Consider the following 26,870-nt stretch of genomic DNA (forward strand, 5'->3'; position numbering starts at 1 on the left):
CAATTCTAATGGCCCCTGACCGACAGGGGACCCTCCACAATCTATTTATATTTTGTTCATAGAAATAAAAAAAATTGGGGCCTTGTCAATTACAAAATTAATCATATTGTAATTTTCTAATCAGGGCAGAGAAGAAATGAAATGTTACCCCTCCCAGACCAAAAAACACATATCCATATTTGCCCTGAACCTCCCCCAGATCTGCATAAAATGGTTCGTTCCTGCTTCGCTTGGCGGTGATGGTGTTAAGCAGTAGTCTATAGAAGACAAGAACGACTGTGGGAGTTACTATGCTGCTAAGAAAAATTATAAAATTAAGTTTTCAAGAAAAAAAATAGAGGGAGAGAGAGAAAAAGGTAAGAGTGTCAATTTGTAACCCAGTTTTTCTCCGAGAGGTGGGTTAGACTGTGTGAGATTATCAACCATTCAGCAGTTAGCTTAACTACAGACTACTGTTTGCCTCCATTTCACTAGCATTTAATGAATGAAGGAAAAAAATATCAAGATATTCATATATTAACGTGTCCCTTGTAACCTTTACCACACTTAACAGATGAGTCAGTCAGTAGCAGCTCTAACCCACGTCCCTCCTGACCTGCCCTTTCCTAAGTGAAATTAAAGCTGCAGTATGTAACTTTTCACATATTTGTTAAAACTGTCATTATGTTGTGACAGTATGGTTTGAGAGATAAATGTGAAAAATCTACTTCCTCTGCCTTCTCCCAGTGCTCCCTAGTAACAACCAGTCAGTGGCAGGAGAGTTTCAACGCTGTCAATCACAATTTCATGTGGCTGCTCATCCACCCTGCCCCTAGCTATGTGCTATGCTGTAGCTAGCATATCCTGTTGTGAATGCTCAGTCTAGTTAGCATAGCTACCAATGACGGCAGATAAACGATTTTCCTGTAACGATATGTTGTTTCTCCACCATTAGCACATTTAGCAGTGAGTGAATGAAGTTGATTGACAACACTAAGACCCTCCTCCTGGTTCTGATTGGTTGTTTTGATCGGATGTAGCATTTGTAGCACCGGTATCACACCGCTAACTGCGCCACTGGACCAGTTCTAGGCTCTAAGGAGTGGGGAGGCAAGAATAACAACACTTTTTAAATAGAAAAAGCCGGCAATTTACTGAATGCAAAACACACACATAAAATACAATACATGAAACCCCCCCAAAAAAGGAAAAGTATATCACTCCTTCTTTTTACTCTTTAGTTCACCTAGTTTATTTTAGTAAAACTAATCTAGTTTAATTAGACCAGTCTCTATTCTCCTAGGCTATTTTAGCCGGACTAATTTAAGTTAGTTAGACCAGTCTCTTTTCCTAGGTTACACCTATTTTAGGATTCCTATTTTTTTCCTGAGTTAACTCGTTTTCTTGTCTTTTACAGGTAAGGAAATACCTTCAAACACAATTAAATCAAAGTGGACCACAATTATTCAAATCACATTCAGAGACATAACATATGAAAATCAAAGTATGGCACTTTAAATTCAAGTGCAAGTCCAAATATAAGTTCAGGTACTCAGTTCAATGAAAAGCTTCTGTTTGATTCAGTCCAGAAAAAAAAAATTCAATCAGTTCTTAATCCTGTTCAGTTAGGTTTGAACTAGTTCCTGATATTCCTACCGTTCCGGCAGCGAATTACCATACGCAGGAGAGTCCCTCCCTGATACTACTCCTTTCTTTAATACCTTCACACTCTCTCAACATGCTTCTTCTCTCATTTTCATATTTATAACACTCTAAAATAACATGCTCTATTGTTTCAAACTTCTCACAATAATACAATAATCACACTTACCAGTTTTATGCTTTTGTATTTTAAAAAGTGAATAATTAAGCCCTGTATGTCCAAACCTTAACCTTGTTATTATTCTTTCCTCCTTCCTATTTCTTCCTCCCTTTCTTTTCCTTCCTACAAACTTTTGAATTTTATAAAACCATCTTCCTGTTAAACCTTCATCCCACCTTCTCTGCCATATTTTCATCAGCTCCTCATTGATTTTACTTTTCTCTTCAGATTTACTTGTCCTAACAGTAAAACTAATAGGATTATGTATTGCCTTCTTTGCCGTTTTATCAACCCTCTCGTTACCTACTACCCCTATATGTGCTGGAACCTATACAAAAACAACTACTAACCCCATATTTTGTATTCTAAATAGAGTATGATATATTTCTAATAAGATGTCCATCCTACAATCCGTATTGTTATATTTTATGCTTATCAAAGCCGAGCTAGAATCGGAGCAAATTATTGCTTGCAGTGGTTTTACATCCTCTATCCATTGTAATGTCAATAGTATAGTTATATTTCTCCTGTATAAATTGATAACCCATCCGTAATTCGCTTTCCTATTTTCAAATTAAATTCTGGGATTGCAAATGCTATTCCTATTTCTCCGGCTATTTTTGATGCATCTGTGTAAATTTGGACATGTCGATAATACTGATTTAAATGTGACTGCACTGAATATCTATCTACCACATTTGATTTGTCTTGTTTCTTTACCATTAATGATATATCTACTATTGTTTCTGGTAGAATCCAGGGTGGTATAATTGATATTGGTTCTGTTTGACTAATTTCTAAAACATCCATTTTAAATTCCTTTACGTCCTTTTCAATTTTCCATCTATAACTTCTTATCTCTTTCTTTTCCTTTTCCCAACATGACTATAAAATTTCCCGAATTGGATGATCACATTTATTACCTATCAAATTTAACCAATAATTAATTCCTAGTTTAGTTCTCCTTAGATCTAATGGCATTTCTCCCGTTTGTATTTCTAATGCTGCTGTAGGTGTTGTATTGAATGCTCCAGTACACAATCTTAATGCTTGATGTTGAATATTGTCTAATTTATCTAGATGAGTTTTAGCTGCTGAACTGTAAACTAAACAACCGAAATCAAAGTCAGATCTTATCATTCCTGTATAAATCTGTTTTAACGATTGTCTGTCTGCCCCCCATTCACTACCAGTCAAACACCTTAATATATTCAACTTTCTCTTACATTTATCAACAATCTTTTGAATGTGAATATTCCATTTTAATTTTTCATCAAACCACAAACCTACAAAATTTATACTCTTTACCTGCTCTATTATTTGATTATATAATTTTAAATTCTATTACTTTGTTTGTTTTTTTCTGAGAAAATATAATTACTTTTGTTTTATACACTGAGAATTTAAATCCCCATTTCAGAGCCCACACCTCTGTATCAATAATGACCTTTTGTAATTTCTTTACTATAAACTCAACATTTTTCCCTCTTTTCCATATTGCTCCATCATCTGCAAAGAGTGAACAACCCATATCCTTTCCAATATTTTTGAATATGTCATTTATCATAACCAAAAACAATAATGGACTTATAATACTACCCTGTGGCATTCCATTTTCCACTACATATTTATCTGAAACTACTTCTCCAATTCTTACCTGTAATTTCCTGTTTGTTAAAAAAATCTTTAATCCATTCATATATTTTTCCTTTAACCCCCAATTTGTGTAACTTAATTAATAACCCCTCTACCCACATCATATCATATGCTTTTCAATATCGAAAAATACTGCCTCTACACTTTCTTTGTTTACTTGAGCTCTTCTAACTTCATGCTCAAGACATAATGTTGAGTCATTAGTGCTCCTCCCTTTACAAAAACCACTTTGATAATTAGAAATATATCCATTTTTATTTAAATAATACACTAATTTATTATTAATCATTTTTTCCATTATTTTACATAAGTTTGAAGTTAATGCTATGGCCTACTTCTGGTTTGGAATATCTTTTTTCTGGTTTAGCTATTGGTACAATAATAGATTCCTTCATAACCTTGTAATTTTCCCTCCCCCATATTTATGGAATAATTGTTAATATATTTAACTTATCACTTAGTTGACTTATCTTTCTATACCAAATTTTATCTTTACCTGGCGCTGTATTTTTGGTCTTTTTAAGCACACAATTTCACAGTTCACAGCAGACATGCTTAGTGCCACTGAGTCCATCTGTCATACAGCATGTAAGGCAGTCCAAATCAAATCTCACATCATGGCATAGGAGAGATAGACATTTTTATGCTGATAAGCTCACAATAACTTTGGGTGACAAAGACACATGTTAATGTTTAATGTGACTGGCCCCACGGATGGACAAATTCAATGCCAGATCTCTAGAGTCCAGTACTTTTCAGTAAGCAGATGGATTAGCCCTTTATTAGCTGTGCCTCCAAAGAGATAAGGCTTATGATATGTTGTAAGAAAAGATTAAAGGGTTAACCCAAAGTCACAGCCAAAAGGGAGTACCTTCTAAACTACTGGAAATTGGAGGGTGACAGTTAAAGATGTAGTTCACCAGGTTCAGAAGTAAGAACACAGACTAAATTAAAAAGCTTCAGAAACTACCTGTCTGACAACATCAACTCAAGTTTATTTGTATAGCACATTTTCAGCAACAAAGCAGTTCAAAGAAATTTACATCACAAAATGATCATACAGTCATCGATTATGAAACAACCAATAAATTTACATTTTGTAAAATGCCATGATCCAAATGATCAAGCAAAACTACATCAAATATGAGAGAGGTACTGCCAGGTAACATCAGTACTTAATGGCGGCTATTGTTGGTGTCCTGGTTGTCCACAATCAGGTACTAGTTTTTTCAAGGCTATTAAATTATTGACCCAGACTAGGTTGGTTTGGGGCGATATTTTTTGTCTAATAAAAGAAATTATAAGCTTTTAAACGAGTTTTTGATTTTACTGAAGTCATTTTTGTCTGACAATAGAACGTGTTAAAAAGATTTGAAACATTTCATGACAGGCAAAACCAGAATAACTCTTTAAGGAAGGAAATGTGGCACTGTAAAGGAGGCAGTACAATACAGTCTGAGTGGGGATTCAAATTTGCCAATTTAATTTGAGCATAAGACATGTTCAAAGTCTGGAAGTGAGTGCTTTCCTTCTGTGGCTATTTTGAACAACAGTCTTATGAAAATGTTGGAACTTCTCATTAAATATTTATTTCTTTTAAAAATGTCATTTTGATATGTAATTTCATTTCTTATCTCTGGACAAGAAACTAATTTAACAGCACCTTACACAATTAATCTTGCTTTATTCATTAAACAAAGGAATTAAGCAAAATGTATATTCTAACCGAGGAGAACATCAGGAAAGGTCACAAAGGTTGAATTTAGGGTTAAGGTTGATGACTGATGGTCGATAAACCATCAAACAATCGTCCAATTCTAGGCAATTAACTAATGTTGAAAATATGTAATTGAATCAATGTTGTTTTGTAGTCAAATTTTAATAGTTAAAACGCCAACGTCAAATCCAGTGTTTTCCAACACTGGTCTTCAGGGCACACTGACCTGCAAGTTTTAGGCATTTCCATTATTAGGTACCATAATTTTAATTGATAGCTGATTAACAGGGTTATGCTGAACTGAAAACATGCAGGTCAGTTTGACCTAAGAACCAGGGCTGGGAAAAACTGCTTATCAATTTTGAATCAAAGTATGCTGTTTGTCGCACCCTTCAAAGTAGATTCAATGTCTCTGCCTGACATTTTTTCAATGTTGTTTTGCTCATATTGTGCCATCTGGGTAGCCAAATAAAGCTAGTCTTAGCCTCTGTTCTGCTGAAAGAATAATTCAATTTTAAGCAAACCTGCTTAAAATTAGGCAAGTTTTAGTTTTGACCATATCATCATTTTATGCATATTTTCCAACTCCAAGCTGTATAAACTTGAATGCTTATCGAATATAAACTTATTAGCTTAATGTATTTGCTTTATGAGGGAGAGTGGGACGTAAGGAGACCAACACCCAATATCAAGGTGTGCATAATTATTAGGCAGCTTCTTATCCACAGGCAAAATGGGCCAAAAAAGAAATGTGTCTCTGAAAAGTCCACAATTGTAAAGTCTTTCAGAAGATATTGAGGCAACCATCAAACGTTTTGCTGCAAAGTCAACAGGATCACAAGAAACGTGTTGAGAAAAAAGACATGCATGAATTGAGAAGAATAAAACGTGAAGCTACCAGGAACCCATTATCGTTCAGTGTGGTCATATTCCAGAATTGCAACCTACCTGGAGTTACCAGAAGGACAAGATGTTCAGAGCTCAGACACATGGTCAAAGTTAACAATGAAATGTCTTAAAACTTACATGGAGGTTCAAATATTTACAATAATCAATAAACAAAAGAAAACACCATAAAGCTGTGCATTCAAAGACGACCAAGGCCAGTCTGTACAGATTGAGGAGACACCATAACATCTACCAACAGAGCAGGTTAACTACTGTAGTAGTTTGAAAGGCGTCTTGGTCCAGTTGACGGCTCAGTTTGAAGCTTCAGGTTTTGGTGTTGAACCTCCCAGAATCTCAGCTGCTGCAGATTGTCTGAAGATACAGAGGAAAGTACAAATAGACAGTTAGTGTTAGAAAAATTTATGTTGATTTTCCTGAACAGCTGATGCACTGACAAACCTGACTGTGACAGTAAATTAGTGAACCTGAAAATTAATTGAATCATCACAATGTATGTAGAAATTTTTCTTTTTATGTGGATCAAATATGTATGCATTAAATGTTTTGCTGTGGAGTCTATTTTTGCAGTGGTGCTTTAAATAAATGCATAAAATATTTATTTTCTTAAGTATGTGTTTATTAGCTGTCAATTGTGTCAAAATATCAATTAATAAATTTACTGCTTGTGAAAATCTAAACCATCTGAATATATTTTACCATCTACATTAGTCAACTGGAAATGAAGACGAATAGGAACAGCAGGTTTGTCCTGGTTTGCAGATGAGGTATATATTTGTTTAAGGGCTGATGAAATGGGATCTCTGTGGATTTCAGAGATCCAGACACAAACAGTTTAATCTGAAGATTCTGGAGGATGTGTGAATAGGTCTGTCACCATGAAAAATGTTACTGTATGATAAATTGTTCCAGAAGTTCTAAACAAATGATAATATAGTTCTTTTGAGGCCATTTTTGAAAATAATATAATGGTAATGACAAAACAATAATGCAAGAACACATTCTCAAAGGTCATTAAACTTTAAATTCAAATGAACATTTAACACTGGAAGTGGAAGACATTTTTAATATCCAAAATAAATAAAACCAATGAATTTTGAAGTCTTTTTAAACAAAATTGCTTTTCAAAATAAGGTCTAGTTGAGACCAAAGTACCAAACTGAAGACTTTTATCATCCAGTTTTTGGTAGAAAGAGAGAAAAAAAGAGAAACTATAAATCATGCCAATGGACATGATTGAGTGTTTTAATGTATCATTTGATTAATTGATTATTCTGACAGGCCTATGTATGAACATTAGACTAAATCCTTAAGTATGTTGAAAAAGCAACATAAATGAAATACCTTTCATTATGTTCTGGTGAATAAAGTCTAGCAGCAGATGATGTTCCTGCAGGTCTACTTCTACCTTCATTACTGCTGAAGCAACAAAATACGGTTTCAGTGATAGTGACCAATATCCATTACTGCACTAATCTCCTGAAGATGCTTGCCGACTTCGGCATCATAAAATTAGATCAAAATGGGTTAAAGTTAAGACTGAAGACAGACTATCAAACTGTGCTGAGTGACAATAAAAATCCACGCTTAGCTGCGAAGAGCTAAAGTAGCATAGCTGACATAAACATTAGCTCCCTCCAACAGAAATATATGAGGAGGGCAGAGTATCAAAATACCAGACATATAAAACGGAACCTGAAATCATTTATAATTACTCTATGTCTCATTATAATAGGAGAGCAAAGCCTGCAGGTTTAGCTTCTACTTACTTCAGAGGGCAGACCACCGGGACACTCCATCTTGCTTCTGGGTTTGCCTGCCTATTTTTCCGGCCAGCCAACAATTCCACCACCCATTGGTCGTTTTTCAGACCACTGAGTCTCCTGTATCGCTCAAAATTGCACAATCTGTTTATAAATAATTTTAGGATATTATAAGGAAGTGCTGAGATATACCATTTTACACCGAACTAACGTATTTGCCACTTTGGCACAAGCACAGTGAAAAACTTTAGAGGCTAAAAACACTAGTTTACTGATATAAATTTGTTATAAAAGTATTACTGACTGCACTTTAAAAATTAGATATCTTTACGTCATTAAAGGTAAATTTTAAACAGTAAAGATTTCTTGGTTAATGCCAAGTTGTCATAACAAAGACATTTTGAATAATGTCAACTTTGTATTAAAAATGTCATAATTTACCGACTGACGCTTTATGAAAACAGTCATAAATATTCATGAAGGCTTATTCAAGTTCATGACAGGTGTTATGTCATGTTTATGAAAGTGTCATGACAGTCTTATTCACCCCCTTCAAATAAAGTGTTACCGAGAATTGTTCTGATGTTTTGCTATGTGAATGTGCTCCTGTTCATGGAAATGCAGAGACTATTTCTTTTCATGAATGAGATGAGAAAGATTTTTCTTTGATAGTACACATCCAAGGTTTCCCCCAAAAAACTTGCTAAGACCGGTTGTTGGGAGCGATAGGGCAGTCATTCATCCAGCGGTCCGTCGTCTTTTTGAATTAAAAAATGTTTAAAGTTGGCAGGAAATTTGAAAATATCACTTGATAATTATGTGTTATTGAAAGATTGTAAGATTAATCCCTTAACACCAACTACAAAGTCTTAAAAATTGTAAACATTTTAAAAAGACTTTAAAAAATAAGCAATGCTTAGCCTGGCGGGGGCAAAAGTAAAGCCTGGTGGCTCGCCAGGCTTACAATGCACTATGGAGACACCATGACATGCAACAATCGCCAATAACTGTTTATCTGCTGCAGTGTGGTTAATGCTAATATTTAACTTTCCTTGAGTGAAAGGCAGCATAGACCATTTATAGATCTCCAGTCCATCACAAGGCAACATAGGCGGACACAGGACAAATAAAGAAACACACTGAAATATGGGGGAATTTTTCTGCCATAATCCAAGAGTACACACATTCAGTCTGAAAGCAGAATTTCATGTCTTTTGTTCTCAAAACTTGTAATACTTTTGCTTAAATTTTTATTTTGAAATCAGGACTTCATGTCTTTCTTCTCAAAACTTGTAATGAGTGTACTGAAAACTTCTCCTCACGCTCACACTTAGTCTCTGCTCGGTGCAAATCTTCACTTGTAAAACTCTCTCCTGGCGGATGTGTAGTGTACTACGGAATAGAAAGCTGACGTCGTTTTTCTCCCTACAACCAGTGGGTGGCGCAGGTTACTACAATCAATACTAGCCACACAGGTATGGAGAGCCATTTCAGCCAAAATTAAATAAATAAATAAATGGGTGAAATAAATAAAAAATGAGTAAAATAAATCAAAAAATGAAGAAAATGAGTGAAATAAATAAATAATTTGTTAAATAAATAATTTAGCTTTTTCATTAACCCATTTTTTCATTTATTTATTTTTCATATTATCAATTTCTCAATTTCCCTTTTTTCATTAATCCATTTTTCATTTACCCACTTTTCATTAATCTATTTTTCATTTAACCATTTTTTAATTTAACTTTTTCATTAACCCCATTTTTCATTTCTTTATTTTTCATATTATCAATTTCCCAATTTCTCTTTTTCATTTATCTATTTTTTATTTATCCCTTTATCCATTTACCCATTTTTCATTAATTTATTTTTCAATTAACCACTTTTCAATTTCCCTTTTTTATTAACCCAATTTTTTCATTTATTTATTTTTCAGATTATCAATTTCTCTATTTCTCTTTTTCATTTATCTATTTTTCATTAATCTATTTTTCATTTGTCCATTTTTAATTTATCCCTTTATCTATTTACCCATTTTTCATTAATCTATTTTTTAATTTAACCATTTTTTGATTTCCTTTTTCCATTAACCCGATTTTCTATTTCCCAGTTTCATTAATCAATTTCTCATATATCCCTTTTTTATTTACCCAATTTTCTTTTATCTATTTTTCATTCAACATTTGTTTGAAAAATCTTTACTTTTCCCATTTTCCAATTCCCCTTATTCATTTAGTATTTCCTTATTTTCTTATTTATCACATTCTATTTCCCCGCAAAACTTAGGAAAAAAATAAATGCAAATGAGGAGAGGCACGTCATCAGGCTACAACTTCCCCAATTGGTTGGTTAGCGTCACACCCATACTTTGCTTCAAGAAAGATGGCGACCTACTAACGGGTTATCAATAAGCTGAAGCGCATTAACTTCATTAGAAAATAGTGTTATTACTGAGTTTATTTTTCGTGTGGCCGCTCAGACAGTGCGTGTTTCAGTTGGCGGCTCTCATGGACTCAGAGCTTCACCGTCGGGAGTTTTTATAGTTTGAACGAAGCGGCCGCTGAAGTTGGCTTACGATTGAAGGTTCGGGACACCTTCGTAGCTACCAGCTGTGATCCAACTATAAGGAGCAACTTTACTGTACATCGTAAGTGAACTGCAATATCCAGAGGCAGCTCTATGGAGCATCGAGCTGAAAGAATGAGAGTGGAGAGCCTTGGAGATCTGCATCGGAGGCCATCTTTCAGACATGCACCGCTGCTGTCCGTCCAGGATCCTCCGGTTGCCCAGACGTTGCACGGTAAGCTACTAACGCTGATGTTTGTTTTCCAACTACAGTCATATTTAATCAATAGGGCTCAATTACGATCGTGGAAGGGTTTGAGTTGATCTCGGCAGTAGGTGACAAGCTGAACGTCTCCAGGATGTTGAGACCAGCACGTCCTCTGATCCAATACATCTTATTAAGGAAAAAATCAACAAAACGTGTTCAAATTAATGGCCCAACAGGTTGATTAAAGACAGTAAAAAGGTAGGAGTGGTTTCGAGTCATCGCCTTGTTTTACCTTTGTAAACAGACAACCTGAATACAGTGACCTTTAGTGAGGGTTCAGAATGGAGAATGGATAAAAGCTGAACTCCTGCTACAATCTTTGCGTCTCTTGGTTACATCCCTGAGGTGTGCCAAGTGTGGCCCACATGCATATGCACTGTTGAAAATGAGAAGCTGACATTCACAAATGACATTGAAATAAATTCTAGTCCAACTTCTGGTTTGTTGCTATTCCTCTGGATCCTGTTGGAGGAAAAATATCCCAACTTCACAAGATGTGGCTTTAACCCAACTCCTGTCAGTCTGAAGCTTCTCATATTTAGGTCATCAAACCAAAGTTCAGATCTACCATAACTGGTTCCATCGCCACCAGGTCAAAAGTACAGCTTTTTGGTGCAGCACATTCATTAATGTTTCCATCATGTATGTTTTCAGATGCAGACCATCCTGCAGGCCTCTGGTCTCAGTGTTTTCCTTCAGACTCCCAGTGGGCTCACAGCTTCAGGATGACCAGAGACCTTCACCTTTCTGGAGCAGGAACACTCGGCCAAATGCACTGGTGACACATTCATTTAAAAAAATGTGTCTGTTCTTATACCATTGATATGCATTAACCGTCTGTATTTTACCGTTTTGAATAAACAAACTGTTTGATTATTATGAAATCTGTGTTCCTTCTAATATGTGAAGTTCTAATTTAATCAAATCTCATGTTTTCATGTCCCAGAGACAATAAAATGGTTCGTTTGTTTGTGGCTTAAAATAAACGAAACAATCTTAATAGAACAAAGCTACAAAAATAGAATACAGATTGAAAGTTTTGGACCCGTTTTATTTTTTGGTTTCATTACACTGAAGATTCTTCAACATGAAGCTAAACGTTGTCGTACCTTGTATGTACGACAACATAGAAATGAACAAACATGACATATTGGGTTCTTAATAGCAACCCTAACAGTTATTTTACACAGCTTGGTTTATTGAATATTGATTGTGTTCATTTACGGACGCCTTCAATTGGAAATCTGCAATCTGAAGCGTCAGTGAAATAGTTTAACCAGTCAGTCCTCAGGTCGTCTGCCCTGCATGTTTCAGGTGTTTCCTTCTGTCACACCAGGCCTCAGTAAATGTCTGATGGATGAGCTAATGCTATCGTTTGTATCAGGTGCTCTGGAAAACACTTTAAAATGTTAATGTCCTGTATAACAGAGTGATATAGACAAAAGTTTTCATCTCACTGTGTCATTTCCACTCTACAGCTGAAGTTCATCACATTTCTGGATGTTCTGTGTTTCAGTTAAATTGAAGTTAGCAGGTTTTTAATCAGGGCCACAACACCCTGTGTGTGTTGGGTTTAAGAAAAGAGGCTGCTCTGTTTGAGCAGCATTCATTTTTCCTCTGATGTTTGGGTGAACTCTTCTCTGTGGAGGTCGGCCGTCTCTCTGGTTCTTCCTGAAGGAGACCCATCAGGAGTTCTGGTGCTGCTCACAGTGCAGACGGTTCTCCTCACTGTCAGCCCTGGTCCCTCTCAGCCAGGATCTCCAGTCATTCTGTTCCTTCACCCTTGAATAAACATAACAGAATATGTTCTGGGTGTTATGATTCATTTGTTAATTGAAACAATGTTTAGTATCAAGATTAATTTATTTCCTTAACAGTTCCTTCTCCTGTTCCCTCAGAAGGGCAGAGTTTAGGAGTGACTAATTACATTTACTTAAATATAGTTGAGTAACTTTTTGAAACTCAAATGAACTTTTAGGAATACTCTTACTATGTGAACTTTTTACTTTTACTCAAGTCATTTTATTATGAAGCATCACTATTATTTAAACTAATTTTTCATTTTGTCTTTAAAATACCAAAATTTCCACTGAACTTAATATTTTGGGCCTTCTAATTGTGTAATTTTTTTTAGATATGAAATAATTGATAACTTGATCAGTTACTCGGTACTGAAACTTTTTACCAAATGCTTCTTTACTCTTGTTTAATTTCTTATTCAGCTACGATTTACTTTGAGTAAAAACATGTTGAAGTGCTACTGTTATTCCTAGAGGATAAATTGTGGGTCCTCTGTCCACCTCTAAGGAACAGTAACCACATGTTGAGGCACACGTTGACCAAAAACAGGGAAACTAAGGTGGGCAAGTTAAACATACAAAGAAATACTTAAATTAATAGTCATATTTACTTTAAATGCATGTGGGCCACACTTGGCACACCTCAGGGATGTAACCAAGAGAGGCAAAGATTGTAGCAGGAGTTCAGCTTTTATCCATTCTCCATTCTGAACCCTCACTAAAGGTCACTGTATTCAGGTTGTCTGTTTACAAAGGTAAAACAAGGCGATGACTCGAAACCACTCCTACCTTTTTACTGTCTTTAATCAACCTGTTGGGCCATTAATTTGAACACGTTTTGTTGATTTTTTCCTTAATAAGATGTATTGGATCAGAGGACGTGCTGGTCTCAACATCCTGGAGACGTTCAGTTTGTCACCTACTGCCGAGATCAACTCAAACCCTTCCACGATCGTAATTGAGCCCTATTGATTAAATATGACTGTAGTTGGAAAACAAACATCAGCGTTAGTAGCTTACCGTGCAACGTCTGGGCAACCGGAGGATCCTGGACGGACAGCAGCGGTGCATGTCTGAAAGATGGCCTCCGATGCAGATCTCCAAGGCTCTCCACTCTCATTCTTTCAGCCCGATGGTCCGTAGAGCTGCCTCTGGATATTGCAGTTCACTTACGATGTACAGTAAAGTTGCTCCTTATAGTTGGATCACAGCTGGTAGCTACGAAGGTGTCCCGAACCTTCAATCGTAAGCCAACTTCAGCGGCCGCTTCGTTCAAACTATAAAAACTCCCGACGGTGAAGCTCTGAGTCCATGAGAGCCGCCAACTGAAACACGCACTGTCTGAGCGGCCACACGAAAAATAAACTCAGTAATAACACTATTTTCTAATGAAGTTAATGCGCTTCAGCTTATTGATAACCCGTTAGTAGGTCGCCATCTTTCTTGAAGCAAAGTATGGGTGTGACGCTAACCAACCAATTGGGGAAGTTGTAGCCTGATGACGTGCCTCTCCTCATTTGCATTTATTTTTTTCCTAAGTTTTGCGGGGAAATAGAATGTGATAAATAAGAAAATAAGGAAATACTAAATGAATAAGGGGAATTGGAAAATGGGAAAAGTAAAGATTTTTCAAACAAATGTTGAATGAAAAATAGATAAAAGAAAATTGGGTAAATAAAAAAGGGATATATGAGAAATTGATTAATGAAACTGGGAAATAGAAAATCGGGTTAATGGAAAAAGGAAATCAAAAAATGGTTAAATTAAAAAATAGATTAATGAAAAATGGGTAAATAGATAAAGGGATAAATTAAAATGGACAAATGAGAAATAGATTAATGAAAAATAGATAAATGAAATAGAGAAATTGATAATCTGAAAAATAAATAAATGAAAAAATTGGGTTAATAAAAAAGGGAAATTGAAAAGTGGTTAATTGAAAAATAAATTAATGAAAAATGGGTAAATGGATAAAGGGATAAATAAAAAATAGATAAATGAAAAAGAGAAATTGGGAAATTGATAATATGAAAAATAAAGAAATGAAAAAGGGGGTTAATGAAAAAGCTAAATTAAAAATGGTTAAATGAAAAATAGATTAATGAAAAGTGGGTAAATGAAAAATAGATTAATGAAAAAAGGGAAATTGAGAAATTGATAATATGAAAAATAAATAAATGAAAAAATGGGTTAATGAAAAAGCTAAATTATTTATTTAACAAATTATTTATTTATTTCACTCATTTTCTTCATTTTTTGATTTATTACTCATTTTTTATTTATTTCACCCATTTATTTATTTATTTAATTTTGGCTGAAATGGCTCTCCATACACAGGCACACCCGCTAGAAGGAAATCAGTCCTCATTATGGACTCTCTGGCTGAGAGGTTGCCAGGCAACTGTGCCAAGCAGAGAATCTGAGTAGAGCCTGTGAGCGAGAGAAGTTTTGAGTACAAGCATTACAGGTTTTGAGAGGAAAGACATGAAGTTTTGCTTTCAAAATGAAAATGTAAGCAAAAGTATTAAATGTTCTGAGAACAAAAGACATGAAATCCTGTTTTCAGACTGAAAATGTTTGCTCTTGGATTATGGCAGGAAAATTCCATTAAATGAGCAAGTGAAGATCTGCTCCGAGCATAGACGAAAGACATGAAGTCCTGCTTTCAAAATAAAAATGTAAGCAAAAGTATTACAAGTTTTGAGAACAAAAGACATGAAATCACTGTGCAAATATGATCAACTAGAGATGTGCCGATCGATCGACCACGGATCATAATCGGCCGATTTCCATGAAAAAGTGTATGATCGGTGATCGCTGATCACCGACTCTTGCTGCCGATCACCTGCATCTCATTTTGCAGCCTGCATGTGCAGCTCATCTCCTCTTTCAAGCGCGCAGCAACAAGTCCTAAGCGATGTGGCGAGGAACTATAACGCTCTGAAACTAAATAGGATAGTTTGCGTAAATACCTCGGGGAGGAGGAACGTCAAAATGCACCAACTCAACAAATCTAATATGAGGTTTAAAAAATAAACATTTGATCAAGTGTGTCCAAGGGCGTAAATCCCATATCATTATTTCACCATAAACAGAAAAAAATTTTAAGAGCAATTTTGGGGGGTCAGCAAAGTTACAGTAAAATGTGGTTTAATTTTTTTGTGTGTATTCAAGGTGCACCATCAAACATGACTAGTAAGAAGCAATGAATAACAAAAGTGTTTTTCTCATTAATGTTGAGACCCATATAAGTCAAACTAAGATTCAAATGTTGCTTAGATATGAGTTTGGTTCAGAGTCACAGATCTAATCTCTGCTACACCTTTACAAAAACGTATGGCTCTAAATAAAAAGTTTTAATAAGTAACTCCACTTAATAAAATTCCTCATAAATATTGATTTATTGCAGCGGTTCTGAATACAAGTCATGTGTTATTTAAATTATAAGTTGCTTTAAACTTTTCTTTTTGTTTTTTCATGTTAAACCCTATAAATATGTAGGAATTGAACAATTGGGAAGTATCTTAACTTAAACTTAAAGGTCAGCTCCACAGTTTTCTAGAAAAATATTCAGATTTTATTTTGTGGTTTTAAAAGCTCTACATTGAAGATGGTAAGAAATAAAGGCATACTTTTTTTTTTACTGTCAGCTCCAATAGCCCCTCTGCTCTCGGCTCCCATACAGAACTGTCAGCTAGTGCTAACGCTCCAGTTTCAAACGCTTCTTATTAAAGTAAGAGTTAGAAAGCTAAATATAATTGAAATATTGGCTACCTTCGACAGAAAAATGAGCCAAGTTATGAAAGCAATGTAGAGTTTTGCTAGTTTTGATTTCCAAGGCATAAGATGGCAGTTTATTCAGCCAAAGTAATAAAATAGCGAACTGTTTATTGTCAATGTATTTCTTCCCATTGAGCAGTGAAAGTAAATAAAACGTGTTACATGTCTTTTGCCTCAAGAATTTACTTACTGGAGGGGTTTTTGTTTGTGCTGCAGAGCCACAGCAAAAGCTAGCTCCTCACTTCAGCGGCTCTAGGAGCCTCTGCCGTTCAGCAGTGCTGCTGTTGCTCCTCCTACACTTTGTACTGAACCATTGTTCTAACAATGGTGGGGGGGTACCTAAAAATTAATTCTTATTTTTTTCTTAGAGGAATGGCAGATTTTCTTCATTATTGGGGCCTGCCTATGCAATGCATGGCAGGAACCTATTGTTCCCAATAAGCAGTCTCTTTATTTATTTATTTATTGGGGCCTGCCCATAGCAATGCATAGAACCGCGATGCATACACAGCTGCCTAAAGATCGGTGAGATGAGCTGGAGGCATTAGATTCAACGTTTAAGACACATTAAGTCAACGAAGTATTAACCAAAAGTTGTGAATATTTACATAAATGCGATTTCTTGTTTTTCTTTGCTTAACAAATTTGTGAAATACTCAAAACCTTGGAGGTTTTATTTAGCAAGTATCAGTTATTATTCAGATACAAGACTTCTCTTTTCTCTACTTCAGGGCTGCATCTTTCAAAAGCCTGACCTACCAATTCCAATTCTGGTTGATTTTTTTTGTCTGAAATGTCTCTAAATACTGCAAGAAAGTTGATGAATTGGCAACAGGGGGATGACTATTGTTAACCTCGAATGTGCAGACATGACCTGGTGGGCCGGCCTGTCAGTCAAATCTCTGTCACAGGAGAACAAAAGATGACAGTGGTTGATTTTTAGACCTTTGATGAGGTAGATAAGATCAGTGGATAAGATCAGCTTCACATGTAAGTATCAGCCGATCACCAATCTCCCAAAATGAAGGAAATCAATACTGATAAAATGGCTGGCTGATAAATCGGTGCACCCCTACTCCATGATTTCCTCAAACTAGCCCAAGCTAACTGGCCCTGGAAACCAACCATTCTGTAAACAATCACAGGACGAAAAGTGGGATTTTTGACCCTGTATTCTGACGCGAACGCAGCTTGTGAGCGACAGATCTCGACAGCAATCAACAGTTTGCATTTTCAGTGTCTCACGACTCACGGGAGTCGAAATCTTTCGATTGCGGAATCCCAGGGGGGGGGAGTGGAGGTTCGGGGGAACGGGCAGGCAGGAGGTGTTAACGATTCTACTTAGCATACGAATAGCCTAGCATATGCAAAGGCGCTTCAGCAGACCCATGTGGATTCTCAGTCATTGGATGAAAAACAATGACATCACAGTTCATCATTGACATGTGATTGATTGGTTGGTTGATGTGTGCCCATTGGATAGCACTTATGTCTTTATAAATAAACCCAATCATTAATATTTTTAATGCTGTATTTTAAAAAATCTATATAAAAAATAAATGCTGTATTAAAATATATTCCTTTTATATTGCTTATATGCAACATGTTTATATATGAGGAACATAAAAGAGGCACAGAAGTTTTTTTTTCTCTTTATTTCATTTTATTTTTTTTACTGTTTGCACACAAAATAAGACATAAATGCTTGTCCATTTCTGGACCATCTGGCAGTGTTTTTTTCGTCCAAACACAATCCAACATTATGTTGCATTCAGGACAGGCCCAATGTCTCTCCTGTAGTGTAGACCTGACGTATCTTCCTGTAGTGTAGTCCTAATGTCACTGAGCTCCTGGTTGGGGGTACTTGGGGTCCATCCTGACACCGCCTCATAGCTGCCATCCTCCCGGAATGCCACCTCCTCTGCTGCCAGTACTCTCTGCCTTCCTCCATCAGCTGTTAACACAGAACAGACAATCATTATGAGCTACAGGCATATTTTAGTCATTATGAAACTACAATGAAATTGTTTGGCAACTTCCAGCTTAGTATGCGCACATAAGACATTAAAACAAAAACAACAATAACAAAAAAAACACATTAAATTAATACATTCTTACAGAAAATAAAAACTTTAATTAAAAAGAGAAAACACTTGGAAACAATTGGAAGAAAAAAGAATTAAAAGCAGTTAGTAAAACATAATTCAACAAACTCAGAGGTATCTGCCTTGATGGATTTTAATAAATCACAGTACTTGAATCATTCAAGGAATTGTGTCATCTCTAGATCTTACTTGCTTCTTTCTTGAGCTACATCTGGATGACTGGCAGTAGGTCCTGGATGTAGCTGGAAAACATTTTTGTGCATTGTCAATACATAGCATTATTACATTATGTACATAAACAATATTGAAGCATAAAATATAATCAACATTCTTAAATAGTAAATACTCACACACAGTTGCATCTCTGTCCTCATTACGGACATCAGAACATTCGTGAAGAGTTCTGATTGACACAAATGTGACTCCCATTCTGTGGAGTGTCTGTGGAAATAAATGTAAAATTAAAAAAATATTGTAGCAAATATATAGCTTTCTCAAAAATACATAAGTAAATAAGTTAAAATTATTCTCAACCAGCCATTGTACAATCGGGAATCAACGGAGTGATTGTACATAATATATACCGACTACATGGCTCCGTCCTTATATCCGTCCGCCATGTTGTCGATCTCTACTGCTTAAGACACTCTGCCTTGCTGTACTGCATTATAACAAAATAAATAAAATAACCGGAAGATCAGTTTTCCTTACAAATATTCACTAAATGTGAAATCATAACTTAATGAATTTCACTTCGTCTTGGTGGACTACGTAAGAGCGCCTCGGCACCGTGGGCTGAGGCCTGGCTGTTGAGGCTTGGCCATTTTTCAGGTCTGAAAAAAATAAAAGAAGATGCGAGTATTTTTAAGAGTTCAGAACATCACAAGTAATAAAAAGTAGATTACGAAATCTCACCCTACACTTGTTTTGACATATGAAAACGACAGACCGCTTTCTATAAGAAACAAACAAAGCAACTCACCTCGCTGCACGTGCTCGCTATTCATAAAAGCTTTCTTACCGTGAGAGTCTTGTGTCATCTGTTGTTTTCCGCCGGGACATTGCTTAATATCAAAACGATACTGAAAAAGTAACTCCGTGAAATAAGTACTTTTTCCACCATTTCACACAACGCACTGGCATTTTCGTTCATGTTGGGTTTAGCAGTAGCACCGGCGCAAATCTTCCTCTGGAGTTTAATGGCGGCTGCTTGACCGACTATGAAAGCGCATTACTGCCATCAACTGGACTCTGGAGTGTTAAATGAAAGTTGACAGAAAAAAAATACATTCTAAAAAGTTCTTTTTTCAAAAGTTACGTGACAGTATATTTTATTTTTCTTATAATTAATTGCTAAAATGTTTTTAAATGTGTAGATGCTTATTTACTCAATTCTACTTTTAGCTGTCTTCTTTTTAGTTTATACAGAATATAATGATTCATCATCCATTAGTTATATTTAGTGCTTAACTAACAAAACTTTAAAAAAAGAATACAAATGTTTCTACTCTATCAGAAGGTATCACATACTTTCAACCATTTTGTTCTTCAATTTAAACTCGAGAGTAAAGCAACTGAATACTGATAAATCTGTAGTTTCTTAAGTCCTGTATTGTGATGTGGAATGGTGTCACTAACACTCCAATATAGCATGACTCTGGGTCCAATATAGCATGACTCTGAGTCCAATATAGAATGACTCTGGGTCCAATATAGCATGACTCTGGGTCTTTAAAGCAATCAGTGAACATTAACATTAGTTTGAATATAATTCACAAAAATACTTTATGTACAATGAACCACTCCGGAACATGCTTTTTTATTATTATTTTTGTTTAAGTTGTGCAATTCCTCCCATCACCAGATAAATCTTCAGATGGGAGGAATGTCAAAGTAAGATCACGTTTAACAAAAGTCTATTGTATGTATTCATGTATATTCTTCTTTTATATCATCAATTCAACGAAAACTAAGTTTTTCAGTGCTCCTAACACACGTGTAATATATATTATAATGGATAAGATAGATTATTGTTTTAATATTCTTTCTCCAAACACCAAACATACTTCTTCATGGCATACTTCTATAACTGAACCATACCTACAGACGTCTCAAAATGTGTTAAACTGTTTGGCCCATTGCACTGCAACACCAACATGTATTTACATCCCCATTTGAAGGAGTACATGTTGGAAGACAGGTTTTTTTGAGCCAGTATTCCAGTATTTGAGAATATTTCATCACAAAGTCCAGATTAGGAGACAATTTCAGAAGAGTCAACAACAACTCAGTGTTGTTTGTTCTGAAGATCCTGCAGCTTCCACTTCTCTTCCTAACATGGCGCCTCCTCACCCTGACTCTCATACTGATGGGAGGAACCACAGAGCTCTGTTGTTAAAAGCACATCTTCTGAAGTTGGGATATTTTTTATCCAACAGGTTACAGAGGAATCACCTGAGGGCTATCAAACCAGATGTTGGACTGGATTTTATTTCAATGTCATTTGTGAATGTTAGAGCCTCATTTTCAACAGTGGGGCTATAAAGGTTGAAAAAGGTTATCATTTTGGAGAATGTCTCATCAACATCAATATTTCCAAAAAGGCAAAAATAAAATTTGTTTGATAAAGGAAAAGCCTATCAGACTCTGAGCCCGACAGCACCAAACTATTTTTTATATTAGACATTTCATTTAATTTCACACAATTATCGCAGTAGAAGCCATTTGTTTGTTAAATACTTAATGAAACATATTTACTGTATTTGATGTTTGTTGTAAATGATGTATACTCACAAAGAACAAGGTAATTAGTCCAAGTTTGTCGTTTATTGAATGTTCAGAAACTACAGCGGCTGTGATGCACCAAGACAAAGTTAAAACAACCCGAACAGAGGATCAACTCTAAACCACTCACACATTTTTACTCTTCGTCTCTCTCTGTCATTCCTGCGCTCCACAAGCCAACCAGAGATTATGTTAAAAACATTCAGCCCGTTACAATATTAGGTTTGCAGGCTTGATATTTAGTTTTGCGAATATTAATAAACACTCCCTGAACACAGCGGTGGTTGATTAGTTAATTTTAAACTCCTGCTCTGCTAGTTATTTTGGCATGGAACCGAAACGCACAGAATTACGCAACACCTTGTTGAAACAATGATCACTGAGCATGACTCTGGGTCCAACATAGCATGACTCTGGGTCATGCTATATTGACCCAGACAATAAACAATAAAGTTGCTTTATTGTTCTTTAATAAAGTTACGAACGTTTTAAACGAGCCAGAGGAGGACGTGCTGGTCTCAGCGTCCTGGCGGCGTTCAGTTTGTCTCCTAATGCCGAGATCGACTCAAAACCTTCCGTGATCGACGTATTGCAGCCCTGCTCTAGCAAAGCACGAAGAGTTCAGAAACAATATGAAATGGGAAATAAGTTATTTATTTTGTACAAGCATGTGACGCGGCTGCACAGTGGCGCAGTTGGTAGAGCTGTTGCCTTGCAGCAAGAAGGTTCTGGGTTCGATTCCCGGCCTGGGGTCTTTCTGCATGGAGTTTGCATGTTCTCCTTGTGCATGCGTGGGTTTTCTCCGGGTACTCCGGTTTCCTCCCACAGTCCAAAAACATGACTGTCAGGTTAATTGGCCTCTCCAAATTGCCCCTAGGTATGAGTGTGTGTGTGCATGGTTGTGTGTCCTGTGTGTCTCTGTGTTGCCCTGCGACAGACTGGCGACCTGTCCAGGGTGTACCCCGCCCCTCGCCCGAAACGTTGGCTGGAGATGGGCACCAGCACCCCTCCCGACCCCACTGAGGGAAAAAGGGTGCAAGAAAATGGATGGATGAAGCATGTGACGCATTAATAAGGCTTCGTAATAACAGACGGCATACCGAGTTTTCATTTCGACTCTGTTGGACAGCACGGACTTCAAACTTTATAAAAGTGGTGTTTTTATATTGGTTTTGTGGTTATTTACTTCAAAATAAAGCCAGAAATAAGATCGATCATTTCCGCCTTATTTTGTGGGGTCTAAATGTACCACATTTCGAAACAACCAATGAAAATGTGTTGACGGTCTGTTCCTAGGTAGAACGGAGACACGCGGAAAGAGACGAGGGGGGGGGGGATTTGCATACGGCAAGAGACTAGGGTGCAGTGATGCTGTGGATTTTACTAAGAGTGTTTCGATGAGTTTTTGAGACTATAAGTGTGTTAGTTAGAGTTTGTGGTGTGTGTAGGGTTAGTAGTAGTTTTGCTAGCTATCGCTACATGGCTTCATAGCGAGCGCTGACGCACAGTGAAGAGAGACTGGGATGGCCATTTAGACCTCGACTGCAAAGGGTTAAGTCGTGTTTTAGATTGTTCTTGAATACTGCGTACCCCCGCTAAATCTTTTAGGGGTACGCAGTGCCCTGCCGTATCCCCTTACTTTCACCCCTGGTTATAGGGAAACATGGACACACAGTGTTTTTGACCATTCTTGGCAGTGCTCTACAATTTTCCACTCTGACAAAAACCTCTTGCCGATAGCCCTCAATCTCCATGCGCACGGCAGAACTAGGTGTCAATAGCTGTCGAAAATCCCACTTTTCATCCAGTGAATAAATTATTAATAATTTGTTGTTTATTATTTTGTTTTAGTGAGATACACTGATATAGTAGTTTATAAACACCTACACTGGTTCAGTGCAACACCCATCAAAACAGAAACATCGGTAGGTTGGCTGATAAACAAACCTGTTGGATTTACGGTATGTTATACTGACAGGGCATACCAAACCAACAGAACACCAGCATCAAGCAGAGATGGACTAAAATCTAACATCTAAAATAATGTGAAAGATCTTACTGTGAGATGGTTCTGGTATGGGAGTAGCTGGGAGAGGTCGCTGGGACCTTGGTTGACTTGATGGATGGGCCATTTTGATGGGACCAACAAATTCGACGAAGGTCCCTGGGAAGTCGCCTCTCTGCTTGGTGCGTTCGTTGTATCCTAGGAGCCAGCCTAGATGCTCCGGGTGCTCCTCAAAGCCGTCCTCAAAGCTCTGCACTGACATCAGAGAGGCCTTGCTGACGGTCAAGAGGTCCCCTGGCTGCAGGTCCAAGTCCTCTTCCTGGTCCTTGGTAAATGTGTAGAGCACACGGTATTGAAAACCATCTGTCGCCATCGGAGGAGTTCCTTTTTTCGAAAATTATGGAATCCTGCTCAGAAACTGAAGCTGCTGCTGAGTCACTAAAGGGAGGTGTTGGCGCTGTGGTTTCTAGGCTGGGGGGGGCTGAAGGAAGGAGGGGAAAGTCACCCAAAGCTTAGAAGCATTTTTACTAGTTTATAACGTAGCTGCTGTAATGACTGCAGTGGCAGCAGCTTCAGAGCTGGCCAGTGTTGCTGGACTGCTGTACTTTCCTCAGCTTGATTCCGCGGTTCAGCCAAATGATGGAGCAGAGGGAGAGCATCGGCAACATACTCCTTTAAGCAGCAAAAACCTTGAGACTTGTCCTACTTTTGTGTTCTGATGAAAGATTACAAAAAGCCAACAGCCCAGTGTTGGTGGATCTCCACGCTCTAAATAGCTGTCGAAAATCAGGAGGAAAAATGTTTGGAGTAGAGAGCTTTTTAATCCTTTAAGTTTGCTGAAATTCAGGAGAAGGAATAACTGATCTGCGTAACAGAAACAGGAAACAAAGAATAAAAAAAAATAAGTTAAACAAGTGATACTAATTTGAAAATAATAAAAAAAGATGTTACGAAACAATCACAGTTACGGCTAAAAGGATGACGCTGATCGATAAATACCCAAAGAAAGGCGGCACAGACCTACGTGAAATGAAGCTAAAGCGATGCATGAAAATGGCGAACTGCGACAGCTCCATGTATCTGTGCAGTCTACACTTATGAAGGAGAGATCGGATGATGATGCTGCGTCATAGCCAACAGCAGACTGCGACCTGGACTGGAGCCTTAGCTAAATTCATTCCCTCCGCAGAACACCTTCCACAGGAACGACAAGTTTCACTATGAAATAACCTTTCTTTCAAAACGCACACCAACAAGGCTGATGAACAGAAGTGGAAGGAAGGATTTTGCAGTATGAGCATGCAACCAAAGACATGAACCACAAATCAGCTAGAATGTTCCTAAATTGGCAGGGCGCTTTGCCACAGTTGTTCCTACACGGGACAGAAAAGCAGTAACTGTGTTGATTCAGATCTATTTTGGTTTGCTTTAATCAAAACACTTCAGTCACTCTCTATCACATTTATTCTATGCAACATAAAGCTAGTTAAAAACAAATAGTCATTAATGTGTAAAGATTTCTATATGTAAATGCAGCAAATACATCATCAGGGGTTATGTGTAATTGAAAACCACAATATACATAACTGCAAAGCCAAATGAAATGCACACAGCATATATAGTTTGTGCCGAGCATCTAAAAGAAAACAGCTTAAAAAGGTTGTTTATAGTCATAAATAAGAAATCTCTTCTAACTCATCCATCCATCCATTTTTTAACACCTTTGTCCCTTAATGGGGTCGGGAGGGGTGCCGGTGCCCATCTCCAGCTAACGTTCCGGGCAAGAGGCAGGGTACACCCTGGACAGGTCGCCAGTCTGTCGCAGGGCAACACAGAGACACACAGGACAAACAACCATGCACACACACACTCACACCTAGGGGCAATTTGGAGAGGTCAATTAACCTGACAGTCACGTTTTTGGACTGTGGGAGGAAACCGGAGTACCCGGAGAAAACCCACGTATGCACAGGGAGAACATGCAAACTACATGCAGAAAGACCGGGGCCGGGAATTGAACCCAGAACCTTCTTGCTGCAAGGCAACAACTCTACCAACTGCACCACTGTGCAGCCCTCTTCTAACTCATTCTGCCTAATAAATGAAAGACGATTATTTTTAAATTATCAGTCTAAAAATCACAGACAGAAAACAATATTATAGAATCCCTTATGGACCAATCAGAAGTCTATTTAGCAATCTAAGAATGAGACTCAATACAAACTGCTGCTGCATTACATTTCAAAATAGAAATTATGAGACAGATGAGAGATTACCATTTCCAGATTAAGTACAACATCTGTAGTTTGTGGACCTGGCAAGGACAATGGTCCTATTAAAGTCTAAACAGAATGAAATGATGTCTGAGGAGCAGGAACAAGTAGGAATAAAAAGTGTGGCAAAATAGTGACTGCGATCATCCGGTTGTTTTGGTTTATTTGCTAAAACGAAATTTGGGGTCTTTTCCAAAATGGCTAAATCCGACAACCTGAAGGCCTGGTCTGCGAGGCCTGGTGTACTCCATCGTTTCAGAAATCTCCACGAATGGACAACATTTGCAATGATAGTGCACAAAATAATCAGCTAAACGTCCAGTCTGCATGCATGAATATAAAAGTGCATGCTTCTAAACCTTAGACTAGTTATTCTCTCTCCCCCGTGGCATTCCAAATGAGCACACACGTTTACTGAAAACGCCTTGTGAATATGAAAAAAAACTATATATATATATATATATATATATATATATATATATATATATGAAGAGAATGTTTAAGGTTAGTGTAATACCCAGATGCAGGATCGTGCAAAACTCACCCCACTTTTTTGCTCAGAGAGAAGCTGGACAGGCTCAGCAAGACTCTCAGTCCCACATCCTCCAGATCGACAAGCAAGAAGTGCCAGGCTAGACACGTGGCACTGGCATACCCAACCACAGCCCGTAATCCTCACACCACCATCACCCCCCCAACACCCACCCAGAGCCAAAACTCCTCTGCCTCATCTCTCCACCTGCTCCTCACCCCCCTAACCTGAGCCCATAAAACATGCAAAAAGTCCAGCCTTCTACTGTCCCCTCTCCCTTCGCTGTCATCCTGAGAAAAAGTCCTGTTGTTTCTCCAGTTGCCATGTTTTATTTGTTTACGGTCAATGAAAGCCAGCACAAAGACGGCAAAAAAGAAAAAAAAATCAAAGATTTCAAAAAAGCTTAGCACAAGTTTAATAGTAAGTTCCAGAGTAAAACAAGTCCTGCGAGGTTGTAAAGAGTCTGTTACGGTCCAAGTGTCTTATTTCTGCATTACTGGTCAGCACAGCAGCTTGTCAGCTCGGCGTCCACAGATCCATTCCCTTTTAGACACCTTCAGTCTGGGTAGAGAGCAGCTAAAAGCAGGAAAACGGCAGAGTGGGACACGAATGGAGCACTTTCCTACCAGCAGTAGAGGGAGACCACAGGAAAATAAATAATGAATAGGCAGCAAGAAACTCACTGTTGCTAGAGAGAGGGAAAGCCAGTCCTGCACTCTGATTGGTCAATGGTCTGGCCATGTGCTCCACAGTCACCAAAGAAGCCGGGCAAATCAAGAAAACGTTCTAATATTAGAAAATGTTTCTAGGCAGTGATCAAACATCCAAGCAAAACAACTCCCAAACTGAGCTTCTTCAAGTCTTTCACACCTAGGTGTCAGCTCATGATTTCAGGAGAAATGGTAATTTTAAATAA

The 26,870-nt window shown here is 37.3% G+C and overlaps 1 protein-coding gene across 5 annotated transcripts in view; it reads right to left on the reverse strand.

Annotated features, from left to right (window-relative positions):
- The window catches only part of pik3r2 (phosphoinositide-3-kinase, regulatory subunit 2 (beta)), a 92,093-nt gene that overhangs the window by 28,593 nt on the left and 36,630 nt on the right, over nt 1-26,870 (reverse strand). Inside the window, exons 1-2 of one of the 5 annotated variants that reach the window (XM_008433463.3) lie at nt 25,967-26,713; nt 23,204-24,013 (exon numbers count right to left, since the gene is read on the reverse strand). The exons of 1 other annotated variant lie outside the window; for it this stretch is intronic. In XM_008433463.3, the coding sequence (XP_008431685.1) occupies nt 23,204-23,522 (319 nt within the window). In that variant the 5' untranslated portion in view covers nt 23,523-24,013; nt 25,967-26,713. Of the gene's footprint in view, nt 1-23,203; nt 24,014-24,169; nt 24,612-25,966; nt 26,714-26,870 lie in introns of those variants that run through there. 3 more of the 5 variants (XM_008433458.3, XM_008433460.3, XM_008433459.3) reach the window with 3 other exon arrangements.

The sequence above is a fragment of the Poecilia reticulata genome, chromosome 17 (genome assembly GCF_904066995.2).
Source record: "Poecilia reticulata chromosome 17, P_reticulata-male-v2, whole genome shotgun sequence".
Lineage (NCBI taxonomy): Eukaryota > Metazoa > Chordata > Actinopteri > Cyprinodontiformes > Poeciliidae > Poecilia > Poecilia reticulata.